We start from the raw sequence: 20494 nt of genomic DNA, 5'->3' as shown, positions 1-20494 counted from the left end.
ACAGTTTGTGAAGTCGAGAAGAAAAATGCCCTGTGGGAGACAGGCGCCACGCGTCCGTAGGTCACCTTACGAGGAATAATGACTGTAAAGTCATCGCTACAAGCCGCTACCCAGTATGGGGGTGCTCAATTTATACCAAATTCAGCCGAGGCGTAAATTGGGGCTAAAAAGAACATCCAGTCGAAGCACAGAACCCTTCTTAATCTAGACTTTCCCCACTTGCTGCCGCTCGTCAAAGGACACTACACTGCCTCAGCCTTGTTGGGTGGACGGCAGGCCCCACAGAGCCTTCCAGACCCTCCTCTTATCACTCAGCTTCCAGGGGCCAGCCAACAGAGGTACAAAGACAACCAAAGCTAGAAGGGAAGTCCCTGCGAATGCTCACTGCTTTGACAAGACCTCCCTCCCCGCCTGCCTTGTCTCCTCTAAGGTCTTCTCACTGCACCGGTCTCAAGGTTCTGGGGGTGGAAGTCCAATTCTATTCTGTGCCATACATTGGGCTCAGTTTTGGAAAAGGGAGCCTAGGTTATAATAAAAATCTCATTAGTTCGAATTTTCTTGAGTCAAAATCTATAATGATCCAAAAATACCTGAGCCTTTTTCTTTGACCGAAGACTACAAAAGGGTGTGGTATTTTATTTTATGGGAAGAAAAAATATGGATTTGCAAAGAAAACTCATGGCTGGAACAAGGTAACAGTGAGACTGTTGAAGGAACATGTAGCTCTCCCTCCCCTCTCTTTACCTACCCCCAGTGCTACAATTCTGCAGGCAACCTAGAAACACTATTTTTATGCAAAAATTCAACATGGCATTTATGGATTCATCAGACAATGCTGTTTGCCATTACTTGTGAAAATGGTGACAATACAACTCTGTAATCGGGGTAGCCATTCCCTCCAGGCTGAATTAATCATCTGGAAACGTGTTTAAATTTTTTTTTCCCCAAAAGATATTATTTATTTATTTGACAGACAGAGATTACAAGTAGGCAGAAATGGGACGAAGCAGGCTCCCCGCTGAGCAGAGAGCTCCACGTGGGGCTCAATTCCAGGACCCTGGGATCATGACCTGAGCCGAAGCAGAGGCTTTAACCCACTGAGCCACCAGGCGCCCTTAAATTTTGAGACATTTGTGTTTATGGGGGGAAAAAATGTCCCAAAGAAATATTATTTAATAGAGAACAATGTGATATACAGGTATTTAAATTTAAATCAGGTCCCAGATTGTAATGATAATGAAAGATGTTCAATACAGCTTGAGGATCATCTGAATAGCAGAGGGGGAAGACCTGATAAAAGAAAGAAAACTATTCCTACAGGGCCAAGAAGTTACAAATGAAACCCTTTTTCAGATTTCATTCCTTTGAACCCTCCCTGCCATTCCTTCAAATCTTTGCAGGACTCCAACTTCCAGTGAACAATCAGGCGTTTTATTTTTAATTAACACAAGTGTCATGAGTGTAGCACTCTGCTCTTTCCCACTTTCAACATCTGTCTCTGTCTCTCTTCTCTATTAATGGAATCTGACCCAATTTGCACCAGCAATTAGGAGAGCCTTCTCTGGTATAGTTTTCAACTTTGCTCAGTAAAGGTGGCATGCTTAAAAAACACAGTTTCTTTCTTTTTTTTTTTTTAAGATTTTATTTATTTAACACAGAGAGAGAGAGATCACAAGTAGGCAGAGAGGCAGGCAGAGAGAGAGGGGGAAGCAGGCTCCCTGCTGAGCAGAGAGCCCGATGCAGGCCTGATCATAGGACCTTGAGATCATGACCTGAGCCAAAGGCAGAGGCTTAACCCACTGAGCCACCCAGGCACCTCAATGCAGTTTCTTTTAAGGACAGTATTAGGAAGAAAAAATTACAGTATCTCGTTTCAGTAATTACTCTATTGTGCAGTCTACTCAAATAGGTAAAGGAATCATCACCATTTGCTTTATGTAGAAGAAAAGACCAGCAAAATCAATGGGTAGATTCGTTGCTTTTGGGGGCTATCGTGTTAAAAGTTATTTGGGTATTGGGGCACCTGGGTGGTTCAGTTGGGTAAGCAGCCAACTCTTGATTTTGGTTCCGGTCATGATCTCTGGGACTGAGCTGAGTGTGCTGGGCTCTGGGCTGCGCAGGGAGTCTGCTTCAGGATTCTCTCTCCTCCTTGGCCCTCCCCCCTGCCCCGTGCTCTCTCACTCTCTCTAAAATAAATACATAAATCTCTTAAAAAATATGAAAAGTTCTTCGGCTACAGATTTTTCACTAACTTATCTACAAATACATATATTTGTGTGCGAACAGAAGTCACTTACCGTAGAATGTCAAGTAGCCAAAAATGGCAGTCAAGAAGTACATAACAAACATGGCGAAAAAGGAGATATTGGACACCATCTGCATTTTTTTCTGTGATCGACTAAGAACAAAGATAAGGGAATTTTAAAAATTAAAAACCATGTTACTGAATTTAAGTACTGGTGTTAACACTGAAGAATACTAACAACTTTCTGTCCGGCTAGGGAAGATCTGAGCAGCGGAGCTTACCCGCCATCCACCTCCCCTGCCCCTAGCAATTACACCAGTTTAAAATAGCTTCTTTTATGCCAAATGGGTAATGTGAGAGAGTGATTCATGGAACTCCCAATCCCTTAAATGCCCTTCCCCGTTCTTTTCAAAGAATATCAGGTTCTCATCTGAAGGGAGGAAAATATTTTTTTAATATTTGTTTTTGATATTATCTCCATACTCCGCACGTACAGGGAAAAGAGCAGAATAAATTCAAATACTATTCTCCCAGCCCAGAGATCACGGGCCAATCTGAAACTTGATCTCAGGTGTTCTATTGCTAAAGCTGTTATTTAGTTTCCTTTTTTCCCACTGAGTAGCCTCGGGGATGCACTTGGAAGTCTATGTTTCCAGAACAATAAATCCCAAGTGATCACAGCTGTGATGATGAAGGGCTCTATCTCTTAGGTCAAGTTTACTCGGGGAGTTTGGGTGGCCATTTAAGTTTCTTTAATGGCCAAAATAATTTCTCTATGAGACTTGTACTCAATAACAGACCATGATAGTCATAACATTTGTTTGTGTCATAACAGGAAAAACTGAGATGCACACACATCAGAAAATTACAAACTAAAAGCTGGACTATTAAATTTAAAAGATGTCAAAGACATGTTTAAATGTCCTAAGTATAGGATCATAAAGTAGGATTGCTGTACACATAGATAGATAAAGATATTGCAAAACTTACCCATATATCAATTAAATATGAAAGAGGACAAGTCATGAGTGAATCAATGCTAAATGATATTTTATTTTTCAAAATGGGAAATACTGTATATCTTTTCTGAGCTTAAGACTAGGCCATGAAGACTATTTTTATCTGTAAAGTCTGCTAACAGTTAGCTAAAAAGAGAACTCAGGAGGAAATTTATAAGCAGGACTTTAGTTTTCTCTAAAACAGCAATCAAAAACAAATCCACAGAATCATCTTAATAGTTTAAAATGAACACTTATATTCTCTTGTCCAGTTTTTGGCCTTAACATTAATTTCTTTCTGCCTGATTTCGCAGCCTTTTCCCTCTAAACCAATACAAGGCAAATCAGGCACAACGCATTTTGCAGTTTATACATGAATCTGATTATGATTATAACACTTGGCAAGGAAGCATAAGTCACATAAAGCAACGCAAAGACTTGAACTCTCCTAAGTAATATAGTATGTGAAAAACTGATTTAACAAAAAAGTCCACATAGGTGGCCACTTTATGTATTTATGGCCAAAACATAATGCAGTTTTCTGATTTTTCTTATTCTCTTTTTCCATTAATATAGTACTTGCTCCAGAATGGCAGAAAGTAAATGTTGAGGCTGGCTGATGAATCCATCTGCCAGATCATTATACAAATTTATTTATTTCAATACAGTACTTGCCTATTAATGAGGGGATGTAAAAAATGATTAAGGTAAAAAAAAGGTAAAATGACTAAGGTAAACAACAAATCTCTTACTCTTTAAGCTCACTGTAAATTGGCAGGACTGATGGGTGGCAGACAAAAGCAAACGCAATAGTCGGTAAAGCATACACGGTCTGTTTGGAAGAGAAAAATAAACATTACGAAGAAGCATTTATTACTCTAAAAATTATTCCGCTCCAATATTTCTGTGCTGTCGTCTTCTCTGACAGCTCTTCAGAATCCCTGGATTACTCGATTATTAGGAGGGCTTTGGTGTCGAAAATAGAAGCAGCTTTTCTAAGAGGGCTTATCTAGCTTGAGACGTGAGGCACTTGGCACACAGGGCTCTTAGGTTCCCCTCACCTACATCCTATTTTACTGCTTCGGGCAAAGCATCATCCCATAGTTACAGGGCACCGTCACCCTGCACGTTCCCTGCATTAATTTACGAACTCCCAACAACAACCCTGATCGGTAGACAGACCACTGACGCTCTCCTGACTCCCTTCAACAGGTTAGGTGACATGCCCCCGGCTTCTTCCATCTCTGTTCCACTGCTCTTTGCTCTACAGGGCCCGTCAATCCAGACTTAAAAGTTGGCATCTAAAAAGACAACTACTTCCCCAGTCACTACGTTGGCTGTGTTCTTAGAATTGTGCCTGCATGCAAGAGAGCTCTCTTTAGTTTTCTTTCTTTCTTTCTTTCCTTTTTTTTCTGGTCATAACATTTTTACTGGCTTCTCAACATGTAACTTTATTTTATGTATTTTTTTATTAACATATAATGTATTATTTACCCCAGGGGTACAGGTCTGTGAATCATCAGTCTTACACAATTCACAGCACTCACCATAGCACAAACCCTCCCCAATGTCTCTAACGCTGCCAACCTATCCCTCCCACCCCCCCACTCCTCCAGCAACCCTGAGTTTGCTTCCTGAGATTACGAGACTCTTATGGTTTATCTCTCTTCCCCGTCCCATGTTGTTTCATTTTCCCCTCCCTTCCCCCCATGACCCTGTGCCCTGACTCTCAAATTCCTCATCAGAGAGATCACATTTAATTGTCTTTCTCTGATTGACTTATTTCGCTTAGCATACTATGGCCATACCACCCTGAACGGGCCCAATTGCATCTGATCTCTTTAGTTTTCTTAGATAAGACTTTTTAAAACTCTCAAACTCAGTACAACTTCTGATGCAAAAAAAAGAAAAGAAAAGAAAGAAAGAAAGGAAGGAAGGAAGGAGGAAGAAAGTAACATTTCTCATGCTCTAATTCTGTGAAAGCACTGGACCAGGCCCATTCTAAAAAAACGCTGTGAGATATAGAACAGTATCCTTGTTTTTCAGTTGGGGATCTGGTAGCTTGCCAAACGATTTAAGTCCAAGCCTGACTGGTTCTGTAGTCCACTGTTCCCCATGCTAATAACAGCACTCCAACTGTGTGAAAGTTTGAAGTGTCAGTTTGTGTGTCTGTATTTCAGCATCTGTATTTCCACTGTGCGAGCTGGGGAAACCGGAGGGATGCCTTTCTATCACCACCAGGGAGGAGCAGGGAGTGGGCGAAGGAGGTATTAATCTGTTTTTAAAGATCGACAAGGAAGAGAGGAGCTGAGACAATGATGCACACAGAGATTTTCACAGACAATGCTAAAGGTTGTCCTTTATGTAAACTGCATAGGAGGAAGCATGAAATCTAGTATTTGCCTATTTAAAGGTCTCTGAATTATGGGATTTGGGAAGCAGTGGTTTGGTGTTCTGTTGAGAATAAATTCTTTCAAAGCAGTTTAATGACAACAAATAGGAGAACTATAATGCCCTTAACAAAATGCTCTTTTTTATATTGAAAAGATGAGGAAACTTACCTTTGAATTGAAGGTAACATATTTTGGTGTACACATGTCAGAGTTTGTTAAATTAGCACTTATTGTTGAATTTAGCTCTGGAACGGTGCAGGGAATTTGAAATTTCTTGTAGATTACCTGGTATTAAGAAATATAGGAGAAACAATTAGACTTTATCAAATAAAGCCAAATAATAAATATCTGCTGTATATCATAGTTCTGTGGCAAAACCAAGCCAATCATTTCATCAGCACTTACCACTATTAGGAAAAAAACCATACAGCTCAAAGAAAATCCACTAGTATAGCCAAGATACCCTAAAAGAAAAGTTGAAAAAAATTATTATTATTTCATGTATCACCTTGTTTCTTGCAATGCATTATTTCCAGCATAGGTCCAATAATATACAAATATGCCTATGTGAATAGAAGATTTATTATTTGAGAGTGCTCCTTTATTTGGCCAAAAAAAAAAAAGGCGACTTTAAATAAAAGTATCATATTATCACTTTGATTCTAGTTTTCTCTGCTACACTAGACAATGCAGACTCCCAGATAGGGAAAAAGAGCCTCCCAAATCCGGCCGTAGCTCTCTGTTGCTATACTCTGATGGAGCCTTACAGCCAAATCCATTACTCCTTGATCTCGATATTCTTTATTAAGTACCTATTGCATACATACTGAATATCAGCTACAGTACTTCTCTTCCTAGATGAGGGGCCCTCATAGAGGAGATGAAGTGATTTCTGGGAATAAATTGAGCGTCTGGGGATCTTCACTTGCTCCCCTTGGAGTCCCCATCCATTGTAACTTCCACAGAGGCAGAGTTAAGTGGTCTCTGGGAGGTTGCGTTGTTCCCAGAGAAAAAGAGCGCTTCCCTCCTTAAACTCAAAATAGCTATGTGTGTATACACAGAGAAGCCAAAACACAGATCCAGGAACCATAAAATTAAGTCGTTTTTAAGATCTACTTCTAGATCTTACATAACAGCTACAGAGGGTTGATATTCATACAAAACAAAACACTACGGTTAACAGTCATTTGCAGGAAGAACTTTAATCTAAATGTCTTCCTTGAATTTGCCCAGAATTAAAGGTGATGCATTTTGGACTGGATACCAATCTGGCCACATGATTCAATATATGCTATTCCCACAACATCAGGCACATTTGTCTCCAAATATAAACATACACACACAAAAATATCAAAACCAAGTGGCTAGGACCTAAATTATGGCAACCTTTGACCTTTTACTTCAATCTTTTCCTTCAATGAAGCAAATAATTGAGATGGGTTAGACTCCGATAATATACGAATGATTCATTCTACTTTAGGGGATAAATACAAGCAACTTTCTGTCTTGATATTAGATTTGAAAATCTACTGATCTAAATAATCAGGATATTGAAAACCTTGTGTAAGGAGAATTCATATTCTGTACTTTTCTCAGAGTAGCCTGTAAGTTGTGCTCTTCGATACGGCACTGAGTCTGTTGCTGGCCCCAGAGCCTCCCCTCCCCCTTCCACAGCTCAATGGAGGGACTGCTTACGAGGTCACATACCGACCAGTGTTTTTAGCCCATATTAAAGTCAAGCCTAATTAATACTTGTAATTTATCATTCACATAATCTTTACCTTACAAGTAAAAGTAGAGGGGGCAAAGTTATTCATTTTCATTAGGTTTCTGACTCATCTGGGCACTGTAGAGACTATGATAAAAGCAAGCTCTTTCCTTACCTAAGTTCTTCAAAAGACACAGAGGGAGGATTATGCCAAAGGTAACAACGACCACTAGCACGCGGCCATCCACATACCAGGCTCTGAAAAAGGCATTTAAGTTGGGTCATATTTTCATAGAAAGTGAAATTTTTTTCTCAAATTTAAAACTTCACAATACATTTCAATGAATTTTTATTATTATTAATTTTTACCATTAATTTCTATCATTTTTCAGGCTTATCCAAACACCTTAATCCAACCACTTCCCATTTACCATCGTCTCTCTCCCCAGTGATGGAAGAAGGGGGATTTTTTCCCTCCCCCACCAGCTAAATGGGGCAGTCCTCTGAATAATTTACGTGGTTTCAAAGCTGAATGCACACACTGCATTCTGTCAGATTACAACATGTCTTATCAATTATTTAAGGAGAAGTTCCATTTTGTTTTGCTTGGCTAATACCATTGAAAAACAAGTCAGCACAGGTAGGCATTGCTTTCTCCCTAACCTCTTGTATTTGACCTTGAGTCCTGATGACAGAACATGAGGAATTCTGGCTCCTATGATTCTGCCTTGAAAGAAAACAGAGAAACAAAGACTGGCAAGAACTATTAAACAAGAAGGAGTTAAAACAATGGATATGTCAGGTGTAGCTCCAACATTTTCCAAGCTTAGCTAGATTTTTATTCAAGTTGGCTCATGTTAATGTTGCTCCGCTCCCTTCTTTAAGAAAGAGACTAGGGTCTTAATGTGTTTGCATGTTCCACTTCTGTGTTAAATATATGTCTGTGCTAAAAATACTCTGTATCTGTTCTGTTCCGTAGAAACTGGATATAGATTTCAGGCTCTCCGGGAGATGCAGCATCTACTGTTTGCAGCTTGACAGATAAATCTACCTTTTAAATGCTCATCGTCAAATGGCTTTCCCTGCTTCTTTCATTTATATAAAAACCCCAGAGAAATGTGTTGGAACAACAAAGAAAAAAAATAACAACCCAGAGAAAACTCAGGTTCCTGTAGTTTTCATAAAACAAAAACTTTGGTTAGTCCACATTCAAATTAAGAATATTTTTGTTATCTTACAAAAAAATGGTCTATCACTTACGAAAATGCCTCTTCCTCTCCCATAAGAAACTTTATGGCGGAGGGCAGCTCATTTTTGACTATGAAGAGGTAGCTCAGCATTGCTAGAGGAAAATGAGAACATTTTTAGAAAGGAGATACCAAGGCTCATGTTGCAAGCTATATAAAAGGCTACCAGCCTGTTCTTAGACTGACCTTCAATAAGACACAAAGACAGTTTTAGCTACTCAGTATACTTGGGTTTTAAATAAGTGACTGCTCTCTCTGCCTTACTTTCCATGTGCCATTTTAGCAATGAGAACGATACTGCTTCCATTTTGTTAAAATTCATCGGGCCACCCAACCACCAGAATTAGAAAAGATAATAATATTCACATACTTTAAAGTTATGTATAGAAAAAGCGTGTTCCTTTTACCTCCAGTGTTCTGTAGAGAGGTGGCTCCAAAGATTACGAGCTTCCCTGTGGTGCCAAAGACCTGTTCTCCCAGCTTTTCATAAACCATGCAGCCTATTTAAAAATCATAGTTGAGAACACAAGAAATGACAGGGATCTAAAAGTTAAAGAAAGCCAAGATATCCTCATTCGAGGGACTATTCCCCAAGTTATTCTGCCTTTCTCAAAATCACATACATAGCCTTTTGGGCTTTGCAAGGGTTAAGATGCTACAACATCGTGACATTTTAAAATGTCAGACATGACCACCACTTCTCCTTTTTCAGGTTGGCTACAAAAGCATTACAGTTCAATTATTAGGTCATAAGGCTTATTTTTAACTATCTCGAAGAGTTTTCAACCGGGGGTGGGGAATTCCTACTCTGATCTCCTTTCTCAGGTCTGGTACATATCATTAAAGTAAAGATTTGATTTAAAAATAAAAATCCTTATTGTGGGGATGATAGTTTCCTTTTGAATTAATTATGTGAACTGATGAGGCTAATAAGGAATTATCTTAATCTTAATAACATTCCATGAATGCCTCTTGTGTCCTAAACACAATAACAAACATACAATAGTTAACACCAGAATGTTCATCATTTGTAAAATTTAGTTCACAGATACATAACTCAGAAAAGAGACCCATAGACAAATCTGTCAAAAGAATAATCTGGCTACAAGAATATCCTAACATGTTCAACTGTCTCATTTCGATAAATACTAAACTGCTAAACCATTCATTAAGAAAACACGTTTATATATCGTTATGACAGTTCGGCTCACGTTTCTAAAACTTTCACAGAAAGCAATGTGGGTCAGGCTATAATTAAAGCTTTGTTCAATCTCTCAGAAGACTGGTGTTTAAACAAGACAGTGGTAGATGCTCAATCTATTACAAAATGTCCCACTTAAATGGAGTCTTCTCTGTATAGTAATAGTTGGCCAATGTGGTTTCTCAGCTAAAGCAAAAGTCAAAGTATTACAAACAGAATCCATTTGTCCCAGGAATAGAAAATAAACACTTCAGGTATTACACTGCCCAGAACTTGGAGCCCTTCCCCAGTACCCTCGCTCCCACATTGCCTCGGGCATACCATTTTCTCCTTGGAATATACACAAAAGGGAATGAAAGCACTGTTTACTTTTAAAATCTCAAAGGCTGTAATATCAAAACATGGGATCCTTGTTCTGAATTTGTAAAGACCTAAGGAAAAACTGAAGCTTTTCAAATGAAGTCATTTCAAACTAGAAAACCAGGTATGATTGGGGGTTTGCTTTAAATGGCAGTGCTATTCTCTCAGGGTTCAAGACAATTTACGGTCCATGGTGCCGTGTCTGTTTCTCTGGGTAAACACCACTATAGGTTTTTGAGGAACTGTAGGTCAATGTACTCTTCAGTAATCAGTGGCTGAACCGGGAGGGCATTACTCGTTCACAGTATCACCATGCAAATCATTCATCCTGGCTTTAACAAAATTAGACCTACTATCAGCTTACCTGTTTCCTTTGAACAGATCAAAAGAAGGTTTATTGAATATATAGATAGCAGTGTCACGGAAGTCAAAAGTATCCTAAAGCAAAGAAAACAAGTCTTGTAATAACTATAAAAGAACATACTCGGACCTTACATTTTAGAAGGGCAAAGGCTTATTTATTTGGTTAACACTGTTGGTAGCATCCAGATTTTGGAAATGATTAGTCACACCCTTTTTAAAATCCTCAATAAAATATTCTACCAAATAAAGAGCTGCTCATTAGAATCTGAGTAACCCTAACAGTGCAAATCCTCTATGTTAATTCAAAGCCTAAATAGCTCTCTGAGGTCATTTCAGTTGAAATGACTTTCAGACAGTATTAGGAAAGAAAGCTTTTATGGCCTATGATGCACTTTCTGTTACATCTGAGTGAGAAAGTGTGAAAGAGGTGTGAGATGGGGTGGCGGGGTGGGGGGGGGAGGCAAGGGCTGAGGGGAAGTCTTGTAGTGACTCTTAGGTCAATGACCATGTGACTTTAAGCAAGTTGCTCAATTTCTCCCACCCCTAGATTCCTCACCTATAACATAGACACAAACTAAATGATGTCTATGATTCTTTTCATCTAATTAGTCTGGCTATTTTTGAATCTATGCATTGGACTACTGAGATAATTCACTTTTTTTGCACCTAGTTCCTCTTAAAGACCAAGCATTTCTTCTAACCGATGGGAAAATTTTGATTAGGAAAATGAGAAGACATTTTTGAACGACGAACTCATGTTTTTGTTTTGGTACATCTGGCTCATTATCAAACCCACCCCAAGAAAAAGCACAGCTAAAATGACATGGGAGATCACATAGATTATTTCCAAATCATTTGGTTAAAACAGACTTGGTAATTGAAAATAAAGCCTATTCGCTAAAAAAGAAAAAAGTTCCAGTCCCCCCAAATGAAACCACTCACTCCCTGATATAGGAGATCTATCCCTAGAACAGTATATAAGTGCAGTTGATTCCACATTTGAGTAAATAAGGCAGGGATTTTTCTGGCAAGGGCCATTGAGAGGCACTTGGCTTATCATGGGATTCTCTCTGTGTGGGATCTCTCTTCCCAACCCCAAACCCCTCCCGCACACCCACTGAACCCCTGTCCTTGGGCTCAGCTCAGATGTCACCCCTTTATGTGCCTTTCCTTACCCCAGGCAGAAAGGCAACTCTGTGGCTGTCTCGTGTCTTATGGTGTTTTGCTTCCCCTATAGTTCCCTATAGGCAATGCGGCCATAAGGAGATTGATGGGGGAGAACAGAATGGCCAACTACAGAGCAGACAGAATGCCAGAGATTGGTCATAAAACATAAAAGAGGGACAGAGCTCAGCAGAGGTAAAACAAACATGGGGAGAAAGAACAGAAAACCTAACACTCTGGGTGAAGACCAAACTGACCAGCCAATAAAAAGGGGAATTTAGGTGAAAAGGTGATGATAAGGAAGTACATTCAGACATATATTGACTTAGCTAAGATCCTTGAGGGGGAGGGTGATTCCGAAGGTAAGTCCCTTATTACCTCTTCTGGCTGAGGGACAGGAGAAAGTGAGAGCAGGCAGTCCCATACCCAGCTCATAGTTCTGAGATACATAATGGAGCCCCATTTGGTATGTTCTGCCAGAGAGGAAGATACAGGACCCAACTGTGGTATGATTTTTCTTTCACCTTGTAAGAGATACACAATATTTATTCTGAAGAAGCAAGCTTCAAATTCTGCTCAGAGTTCACTCACATTTTTAGGGACAATGAGACAAACGGGTGACTTCCATGTGCGCATGTGATAAAGCATAGAGGACTTGGGTGTGACGCAGCCTGGCATGGGTTTCCAGTAGGGGATAGGAGAGATGCAAGTTGCTGCTGTTCTCGAGTGACCACATGCCCTGTTGAGTCTATTCCCCTGGGACTGATGTGGGGAGGAGGGGGATCCTGCCACCAGGCCCCAGGCTAATGACTAGAGAGTATGACCTTGCAGGAATTACGTGCCTGGCAGGAGAGACAATTACTAATGTCTACCTAATGATTAACCAAAGGCTAGGAGAACTGGTTACTTATTAGCCAAAGAAACATTATAAGGAAACATTCCTTCCCTCAGCTAGCAGCCCCTGGGACCACATGGGTCTTACATACGGTTGCCTCCCAACATACTCTACTGGGTCAAATCTCATTGGAGGTGATGCTCAAGCTGGCCTGTGGCCCTTGGCAAGAAGTCAAGGATTTCTTCATGTCACCTCTTTTTCTCTTTCCAGGAGAAAAGTCTTGGTCAAGGAAGAGATTAGCAGGGGGTGCATCTATGCTCTCCCCCACACTTACCAACAGCAGAGTGAGATCCTCCCACTGTTGAAAACAACCCTCCTGCTTCCGTGTTTAAAAGACATAACACTGCACCCCAGACAGAAGGACCTGGAGTGACATTCTGACAGCCTCTGCATTGAACCGCCCCATCTCTGAAGATGGTCTTCTCCATCCCTCCCAAAATCTACAACTTCCCTTCAAAAACCAAAAACTAATATAAAACAAAATGCTTTTTTCTAGCAGGTCATAAAAGGCAAAATCTGTACATAAAATTTTAAGACCACTTTGGGCTATAAAAGAAATCTAGTAATATTAATGGAATTAAAATGTAGAGAAGTGCACCTCCTTGTTTAGATTCTTAGAAAGAAACTCTAAGTTGTCTAATTGGCTATAATGATGCTAGACTAAGGGGATCCGGGGGTGTCAAAGACACAAAATATAACATCAGAATGAAAGCAGGAGGAATGACTTGAGAGAATGTAATGACTTATTTGAACATTTCTCCTGTCTTGAGTGTGATTGTACCTCCATTTGTCCGATGAGATCTTTGTACATTTAATTGTGGTTTGCTGGCAGAGAAATATACACCGATATTCCTGTGCTAAGAGGAAAACGAGCGATTCCTTTCTGCATCTCATCCAGACGTCATGTTTGCCTTCACACTTCTGATCACTGACGACAAGCTCTAATATGGTTACGGCAAAAGCCGCTTGCTGAAAAAGGTGTTTGGGGGCAACTAAATCTTGGCGATAGGAACTGAGCTGTCAAGGTGTTGGTATTTCAGACTTAGGTTCAGCCTTGAAGAGAAGGGGATCCAGAACTTGTAGGTGGACATAGGCACTGGGTAAGCAGTGGCAGGAGTGTGAAGAGTGTGATCAGGGACTTCCAAGAACCCTCACACTGTCAGCCACACTAGGCAAGAGGTGGTGTGGGGACATCCTCAGAGAGTCTATGGCCCCTACGGGGAAGGAGACTGTTAGGAAACAATTCAAGACTCCAGGACCAGGGAGGGGTCTTTAGACACTGCCCTGTCCAGTTTTCCACCCAACACAGGCAGCCTCTCTGCTCCATCCCACACACAGGCATCCAGGTCTGCAAAGTGTGTCACAGGGGACCCATACGCCACCCATCCTATCCTGCTTCTGTGAAGCACCATGTACAGGAACTTAGGCTGAGCTGAAACTACGGCTGCCATTTCACCCTTTGGACCTACTTGAATCTACGTAAAATCAAAACCCTCTTCTGCCAAACAGTCCATCTGATGGTGCTCTTTTTCAGATTGTGCCCTTTGACCTACACTTCTCCAATTCTTCCAGCTGTCATCCTGTGATGGGGGCGTTCAGGCTCTTTACATCTCAGTCATGGTCCAGTTCCTCAACCATCTTTGTCATGGCTGTGTGCCAAGAAAAGCACAATACTGTCACATCAGTTTGGGTCCAAATAGCACAAAGCATATTAAGATTACTAACTTGAGATGGACATCATGTTTCCTAGTAGGCAACCTATTTTGGTGTTCATTTTTACGGCAGCCAAGCCACACTTTTGATTCTTATTGAGCTTCTGTTAGAAACGCCTATTAGGTTACTCTTCCTAGTTCCATCCTGTGTATACTTTTTAAAAAAGATTTTTATTTATTTTTTAAGATTTTTATTTATTTTTATTTATTTATAAATAAATAAACAGAGAGAGATCACAAGTAGGCAGAGAGGCAGGCAGACAGAGAGGGGGAAGCCGGTTCCCGCCAAGCAGAGAGCCCAATGCGGGGCTCGATCCCAGGACCCTGAGATCATGACCTGAGCCGAAGGCAGAGGCTTAACCCACTGAGCCACCCAGGTGCCCCATGTGTATACATTTTTTGAAAGGATTCTACACTTTCCATTATATCTTGTCTTTCCAGTCTCGTGATATCTTTTAAAATTGTTGACCTTTTTTACTTATGTATCAGCTACCTCATCAAGCTTCCTATCTTGAATTTGCCTTCATCCAAGTCACTGCTTCTAACTTGGAGTAGAACAAGAACCCAATCTAGAAAATGGCCCACTGTCCCATCAACTGCTCCAGCCAGAAAACCGGAAGTCACCCTTGATCTTTTATCTACTCTCTCATCCCTAACATCTAATCATTGGCAAGTGCCCTTTCACTTCTCTCTCAAAAATAGTTCCTAAATCCAAATGCCTCTCCACCCCGCCCCCCCCCCATCTCCACTGTCACTACTCTGATCCCAGGCACCATCACCTCTAATTTCTGGGCAACTATAGTGCTCTCTGTCTCTCATTTCTTGCCCTCTCTGATCCATCCTCCAACCAGCAGCCAAAGCAATCTTTTTATTTCATTGCTTTATTATGTCCCTCCATTACTAACTAGACTGTAGGACAGGGCGTAACACATCATTCGGAGTCATGGGCCATCTTATTTGCCTATTTACATACAATACCAAACAAAGCACAGAGCAGACTCTTAGCTAAGAATGAACTTACAGAATATTAGTATCTCATTTGTAAGTCATATGGGATTATGCCAAATGTCTTGCTAAAATCAAGATACATTCTGCTTAAGACAATCCTGTGACCAACTAGTTCACTATTATCTCAAAAGATAAAGTAGTTTAGCACAACTATATAGGAAAACCCTATTGACCTCCAGGGAGCAATATTTTCTATGGTATTTGTACATAAAAGTTATTTAATAATTCATCCTTAAATACTGCTTGAGATCTACTTTTTACCAAGTAGATCTGGGAAAGCTGGGATGAAATCTGCCCATTTCTAGTCCTCTGGCGATACTCCTGCTCTCTGTGATTTCTTAAATATTTCTGACAGGGGTCCTAGATATATTTAGTGTATTTGGTGCAAGAAAATTTTGGCTCCTACCTTAAACAATAACCTCTAAACATCTATTTTAAAGACATTTACTTGTTATTGTTTAGACTCACAGTGATAAGACTGTAATTCTTTGCTCTCCCATAACTTACCCAGACATTATATGGATAACATTATAATAAATCTCATTTCTTAAAGTGCTATATGTTAATCAAATGGAAAACTGTGACAATAGAACCACATATTTAAGGCAATTGAAATGTTCTTTCTTTCTTTTTTTTAAGTAGGCTCCATGCCCAGTGTGGAGCTCTATGTGGGGCTTGAACTCACAACAGTGAGATTAAGACCCGAGCTGAGATCCAGAGTCATACACTTAACCCACTGAACCTCCCCAGTGTTCCAACAATTGACATATTCTATGTGATTTCACAACTACATTTGGGTAAATTTATCAAATCCTACCCTTTAAAATGAAGAATTTTACTGTATATAAATTATACCTTAAAAAGACCAATCCCCAACCACATCTTTTAAAAGCCTAGCTAAATAACAAGAAATTGTATACCATGCTCCCCACCCAGCAGCAGAGCCCTCGAAAGAGGCGAAGATGAAGCAGCAGTCACCACCGCCGATCCAGAAATAGCTTCCATGGGGGTGTTTACATGGGGGTGTTCCGGGCTGCCATGCAGGTGAGTGCTTTCAACTACTCCAGGACCCATTCCTCTTAAAAAATAAGGGGACCCTTCCCAACCTTCCCTGCACGACTCTCCCCGTCCAAAGTTTAAAGCAGCTGCCCTCAAACTTTAAGGGTATCTACGACTCTCCTTAGGATCTTGTTAAACTGAAGATTCTAATTCAGTAGATGTGGGGTGGGACCTGAGAGTCTGCACTTCTCAAAAGTCCCCAAGTATTTCAGATGCTGCTGGTCCAGGGACCACTCTTGGAGTAGCAGGGATTTAAAGCTGCCAGCTCTGGCCCTGTGGCAAACAGATCTCAGTGTTCCCGTTTCTCACAGCTGTTGAACTAGTGCCATGTGGCCTGCCGCACTGTCTGCAGCTGGGGTGCCATGCCACCATCACAGTGTGACTACCTATGACACAGCCCCACGGCTGTCCAGGGGAGAATGCAGTGAAGTGAAGCATTTACAGCTGAATCATTATCATTCCTATGGGATGCAGACCATTCCTGTGGGATCCTGACTTCCTGGACCATTCCTGTGGGATCCTGACTTCCTTGGTATATTAGGGCATTAGTTACTCCACCAATATATATATTTTAAAATTAGGGGCTCATGGGTGGCTCAGTCAGTGAGGTGTCTGCCCTCAGCTCGGGTCATGATCCTGGGGTCCTGGGATGGAGCCCCTCATCGGGCTCCCCTGCTTAGCACAGAGCCTGCTTTGCTTCTTCCTCTCCATCTGCCCCACTCCTGACTCATGCTTGCTTGCTCTTTCTCCCAAGAAATAAACAAAATTATTTTCAATGCCACATCCCTCCCCCCACCCCAGCCACGTTTCTTTTCTTCCAAAAGGGATCTGAGGCTCACTACACTATATAATTCGTCCTGTTCTAAACCCAGTTAAAAGTATAAAACATTTACCATCATCATGATTGGAATAATCCATATAAAAACTCCCTGCACTGGAGCAAAAGTAATCTTTTTCACTAGTTTTGCTTTTTTTTTTTTTTTTTAAGATTTTATTTGTTTATTTGACAGACAGAGATTACAAGTAGACAGAGAGGCAGGCAGAGAGAGAGAGAGGGAAATAGGCTCCCTGCTGAGCAGAGAGCCCGATGCGGGACTCGATCCCAGGACCCTGGGATCATGACCTGAGCCAAAGGCAGCGGCTTAACCCACTGAGCCACCCAGGCGCCCACTAGTTTTGCTTTTATCTACCATCATCTCCCACCAATCTACAGCCCCTCCCTCCAAAATTCAGAGACACATGATCTGGTTGAGGGAGGATATTTACAAGAAATTTAAAATCCCAGTACAAGCTAGTTGGACAAACTGTAGGAAACGTACTATCTTCTGGCCAACCATCTTTCTCCAGTCCTTCCCCTCTGTTACTGGCCTCTCTTTTACTTTCTTCTACCCTTTCCCTTTCTCCAACCTTTCTTCCTGTGCCCCCCCTCCACTTTTTTCTTCATCTCTTATCTCCACTAACTCTCTCTGCCCCTCCATCTCCTCCCAGTCAACTAACTCCTCCAAAGGGAAATACCTAGATGAACGAAGTAAAGATCTAAAATCACTGCTACAGAGAGCAGAGCACTAGCTGGGGATGAAGGGAGAGCTGGGCAGCATGGAGAACCCAAGCGAAGATGCTGAATGTAGTTACCCATCTGAGTAGTTAAGAAGCTCAGATTCGGGGGGTTTCCAGCTAGTGTGACAGAAAGCTAGCGGGGAAGGGAATTTTAGGGTGTGGGAAAGAGAGGGGTTTTCAAGTGAAAGGCCATGACATCTGCACTGGACAGGGAAGGAAGTGTACTTCTCCCTGAGGTCCTCCGAGGCTGTTGGTGACATTGGAGGACAGGCATGGGAGTACCCCAGGGAGGAGCCTGGAAATGGGGAGGGGGTGCTGTGGTCACAAGTAGAATGTCTGAGGGTGACTGCAGAGGCAGATGGTGTAGCACAGTTCCTGGCCCAGGAAAGCCATGCTAGCGGGAGGCTAAGTGGAAAAAAAAAAAAAAAAGGCAACACAGAGGAAGAATCCTCTATTTAATGAGAGCCCAAATGGAAGGGGATGTGCCTGAAAGTGAGAAGAGAGGGACCAAGTGTTCTGAGTTCCTGATCCATGTGAAAATTTGAAATATTTTGGAAAATTCAAACCTGTCTTTAATATACAAATCCATTTCCTAGAACTTTAATAGGAATTCAATATAATTAATAAAACAATCACTACCAATAAATTTAAGGTATTTTCAGTACGTCAGGCCCACACTAAGCACTTTAAAATATTTCATTTATGAGTAGTACTATTACTATTTTACAGATAAGGAAATTGAAGTTAAGAGAGGTTAAGTATTTTGTCTAAGGTCGCAGAGCTAGCATTAGAGCCCTGAAAGTCTGATTCCAAAGTCGTTACCCACCCATGCTATATTGTCTGCCAAAGTCAAATGTCCACGGAGGAATGACAGTGTAAAAAGTAAAACCTAAGCAGAAGACAAACGACTTAGAATGCAATACATTACAGGCCTAACAGAGCCCGCTGTTAACAGTGAGATCTGGGGTGATTTCTTTATACTTAATTTATTTTATGTATTTTCAAAATGGTCTTTAATGATTATCTCACTTACAATAATAGTATTAAAATGAAAAATGTAAAAAACCTCTTAAATGATAGTAGTATTATTCCAATTCTTCCTTTTGGGGAGGGAGGGGAAGAGTTGCATTTGTTTAAACCCCAAGGTCATTAATATAGTCCCAATTTCACTTAAGGAGCTCACAAAATACTTTTAAAAAAGGAGCAGAAACATATAATTATTCAGTCCCAAAGTGTACTTCCTAGTCACTACACTGTGATTAAATTTCAACATTCTGAGGGTCAGAGGACCAGCATACCAGGATCTGGTGGCATGCAATTATTTGTAATATTTACAAATTAGAGAGTGAAAGAAATGGTTTTTAAATGCTGAGCTGGGAACGGGCTGGGATCAATATTCGTACAATTTCTTCCATTTCTTTCCTTGTAGATAAATCTACATTTCTTGGTGCAAAGCTGCTCTTAAACTAGCCTCACTGCTGGTTAGATATTTCGTCTTGTCTAATTTCTAATGAAAGAAATATGCCTCACTGATGACCAAATCAAGAAAGATCTAGTATGATCCTATAGAGAATGAAGTACTTAAAAGATGTATGCAGACAGAACTAGAATTTTATCAACTTAGTTGATACTTCATGAAGTTAAACAGTTAGGAGGAGGGTTGAGTTTAAAAGAGGAAGTTGTACTGGTAAGAAAGAAAGCCATGTGCCACTACCACTTCCTGTTTTTGCTTAGAGTCGTTGGTAGAGGTCTGTGGGTTCTGCGGGCGCTCCATTTATAACTCTTGACATGTCCCCCTTCCTCTTCTTCCACTCCACAAGAATAAGTGGCTTCCTTTTTCCTCAAACCTAGATCCTTACCTTTGAAAATGATGCCCTTTATTACACTCTTAAGATGTAACTCCTGAGTGACAGAAAAATTCCACGTAACCATTAAATAAAGAAGTGTGCTGTTCTCGGTGGGTATTTTGGACTTCCAGGCTAAGGGGAACAACAGAGCTGAGGCTTCATTCATACTTTCCTCCTCTGTTTCCATGGTAACAATGCACATTGAAGGAGCGATGGAAGAGTTAAAAGGACTACACCATGGGCTTGTTGCCTTCTTTCCCCTCATCCCACACCAATCACAGTGTCATCCTAGCAAGTGCCTTAGCCTCTGTGACTCTTAGCTTCTTTACCTATAAAATAAGGATGATAAATAGGGTTGTTATAGGTCCCATGGCACACGTATACTTTATAACATCTTTTTTTTTTTTTTTAACTCTCTAAAGAAAAAAAAAAAAAAAAGCTATTCGCAGCTAGCAAGCCAGACAAAAAGAAGCTACAGGTGGTTTTGGTCAGTACGCTGTAGTTGGCAAACCTCTAATGTAGTTGCAGATGGTTGAAACATGGGCCCAATGTGAAGTGAAGCTTGTAGCCATTGAACAAAGCACAGCTAACTGGCCCACACAAGGGCAGTCTTCCACTCTACTAAACCAGCTACCACTCTGTGAGTAGTGAAGGTTCAAGCTAACCTTGAAAATCCAAATTTCTGGGCTGTCTGGACCTACTGTGCTGATACACACCTCGCTTACTGCAACCCAGGA

At 40.9% G+C, this 20494-nt stretch overlaps 1 protein-coding gene across 1 annotated transcript in view; it reads right to left on the bottom strand.

Annotated features, from left to right (window-relative positions):
- Positions 1–20494, bottom strand: part of SLC38A1 (solute carrier family 38 member 1) — a 67935-nt gene that overhangs the window by 8838 nt on the left and 38603 nt on the right. Inside the window, exons 6-13 of the mRNA XM_004765585.3 lie at positions 10517–10590; positions 8999–9091; positions 8605–8686; positions 7520–7602; positions 6042–6100; positions 5805–5921; positions 3996–4075; positions 2298–2398 (exon numbers count right to left, since the gene is read on the bottom strand). Coding sequence (XP_004765642.1) covers positions 2298–2398; positions 3996–4075; positions 5805–5921; positions 6042–6100; positions 7520–7602; positions 8605–8686; positions 8999–9091; positions 10517–10590 — 689 coding nt within the window. The remainder of the gene's footprint in view (positions 1–2297; positions 2399–3995; positions 4076–5804; positions 5922–6041; positions 6101–7519; positions 7603–8604; positions 8687–8998; positions 9092–10516; positions 10591–20494) is intronic.

The sequence above is a fragment of the Mustela putorius genome, unplaced genomic scaffold (genome assembly GCF_011764305.1).
Source record: "Mustela putorius furo isolate JIRA1106 unplaced genomic scaffold, ASM1176430v1.1 tig00537227_pilon_pilon_pilon, whole genome shotgun sequence".
NCBI lineage: Eukaryota > Metazoa > Chordata > Mammalia > Carnivora > Mustelidae > Mustela > Mustela putorius.
Note: the sequence above shows the minus strand (reverse complement) of the source record. Positions and strands in the feature narration are given on the sequence as shown.